Source organism: Mustela nigripes, chromosome 1 (genome assembly GCF_022355385.1).
Source record: "Mustela nigripes isolate SB6536 chromosome 1, MUSNIG.SB6536, whole genome shotgun sequence".
NCBI lineage: Eukaryota > Metazoa > Chordata > Mammalia > Carnivora > Mustelidae > Mustela > Mustela nigripes.
This window is the reverse complement of record NC_081557.1, coordinates 43,944,683-43,947,033: the sequence shown is the minus strand read 5'-3', so window position 1 is coordinate 43,947,033 and position 2,351 is coordinate 43,944,683. Positions and strand designations below refer to the sequence as shown.

Here is a 2,351-nt window from a genome sequence, read left to right as displayed (position 1 = left end):
GAAAAAAGACAGTCTCTTCAATAAATGGTGCTGTAGCTCACTATTTTCTTATATTACACATACTCTTAGAAAAATTCTACTATTCTTATTCCTTAAATGTACTTTATTTTACATCTCAGAAATTATTAAATTGAGAATTTAAGGCCATGTTAGAACTAAACATCATGAAGACCTTACTTTTCATGTCTATATACACAGCTTCTAGAAATGCTCCTCTTCAAAATATATTTGATGAATATATTCATCAAACACCCGGTGCTTATCACAAGTGCACTCCTTAATCCCCTAACCCTTTTCCCCACTGTCCTTCCCTTCTATACTTCTTGTCTGTGTCTATTAAGGTGTCTTACATTGACTAGGCCCTTTACTAAGTTTATTTTAGAAGAGACATAGGAAAAAAGGAGAAGGAAAAGAAGTGGAGGAATGGGATGAAAATGGGAAGTTTTACAAAAAACTCACTTCTCTCTACATCCTTAAAACTGTCATGATTAAAGATCCCCACCTTGCAAGTTGGTGCAGCCTCCTTGGAGAATAGTGTGGCTATTCCTCAAAAAATTAAAAATAGAACTTCCCTATGACACTGCCATTGCAATACTGGGTATTTACCCCAGAGATACAGATGTCGTGAAAAGAAGGGCCATCTGTACCCCAATGTTTATAGCAGCAATGGCCACGGTCGCCAAACTGTGGAAAGAACCAAGATGCCCTTCAATGGACGAATGAATAAGGAAGATGTGCTCCATATACACTATGGAGTATTATGCCTCCATCAGAAAGGATGAATACCCAACATTTTGTAGCAACATGGACGGGACTGGAAGAGATTATGTTGAGTGAAATAAGTCAAGTAGAGAGAGTCAATTATCATATGGCTTCACTTATTTGTGGAGCATTACAAATAGCCTGGAGAACATGGGGAGTTAGAGAGGAGAAGGCAATTGAGGGAAGTTGGAAGGGGAGGTGAAGCATTAGAGACTATGGACTCTGAAAAACAACCTGAGGGTTATGAAGAGGCGAGGGGTGGGAGGTGGGGGTAACAGATGGTGGGTATTATAGAGGGCACGGATTGCATGGAGCACTGGGTGTGGTGCAAAAATAATAAATACTGTTATGCTGAAAATAAAGAAAAAATAAATTAAAAAAAAAATGACTTACTGAAAGCCAAAAAAAAAAAGAAAAGATTCCCACCTTCAAAAAGATGATCTTGCAGTCACTCTTCTGAGAGCCCCTTTGACATCCTTGTTTCTCAGACTGTAAATGATGGGGTTCAGCATGGGTGTCACTGCTGAGTAGAACACAGAGATCATTTTATCCCTTTCATTCATTATCTTGGAGTTTGGCCTCATGTAGGCAAATATTGCTGATCCATAGAATAGGACAACAACAATGAGATGGGAGCCACAGGTAGAGAAAGCCTTGAACCTCCCCTCCCCAGAATGCATCTGGATTACTGTGGAGATAATATTCCAGTAGGAGACAAGGATCAGGCAGACAGGAGCTAAGAGGATGACCACACCCATTGCAAAGATGGCCATTTCTGTGCTGTAGGTATTTGTTGAAGCCAGCTTCAAGAGGGCAGGAGGTTCACAAAAAAAAATGGTTGATAATATTGTTCCCTGTGTAGGGCAGACGCAGTGTGAATGTGGTGTCCACCAAAGACACAAACGCTCCGCTGACCCAGGACCCTGTGGCCAGTTGGACACATAACCAATGTGTCATGATGGTGGAGTAGTGCAGGGGCTTGCAGACAGCCACATAACGGTCATAGGACATCACCGCCAGCAATGCACATTCTGTACACCCAACTAGAAGTAAAACAAATATCTGTGTTGAGCATCCAGCAAAAGAAATGGTTTTCCTCTTTATGAGAAAGTGGACAAGCACCTGGGGCACTGTGGTCGTAGAAAAACAGAGATCAGCAAAGGACAAGTTTCTAAGGAAAAAGTACATGGGTGTGTGGAGTCTAGAGTCTATGTGAATGAGAAAAATGATAAGCAGATTTCCCAGTACTGTCAGCAGGTAGATGATCAGAAAAAGGAAAAAGAGCAGGACTTGTGTCTGTGGATCTTGTGAGAGGCCCAGGAAGACAAATTCAGTCACATAGGTTTGGTTTTCTTCTCCCATGAAAATTTATTACTGTTTATATGTCAGCACCAAGAAAAGAAACACATATTGTCCAGTTATAAAAATTATATCTGAGTAACTTAGGTATTAATAAGCATCAGAACTGGGCTGTTGATTTCCATCTCCTAACAGATTTCCTGTCAGAAGAGAGAATTCTCTTTTTACTTAGTATTTTTGACAGATGAAAGTCATTTCTGATTTGCTCTCCCTTTGAATCTTTCAGTTGC

General features: G+C 40.4%; 1 protein-coding gene across 1 annotated transcript; it reads right to left on the bottom strand.

Moving 5' to 3' along the window:
• Positions 1-1,190: 1,190 nt before the first annotated feature.
• On the bottom strand, positions 1,191-2,124 carry LOC132011130 (olfactory receptor 2D3-like). The gene is given in 2 exon segments (XM_059389317.1): positions 1,191-1,595; positions 1,597-2,124. Coding segments are annotated over 2 exon segments (933 nt in total).
• Positions 2,125-2,351: the final 227 nt, after the last annotated feature.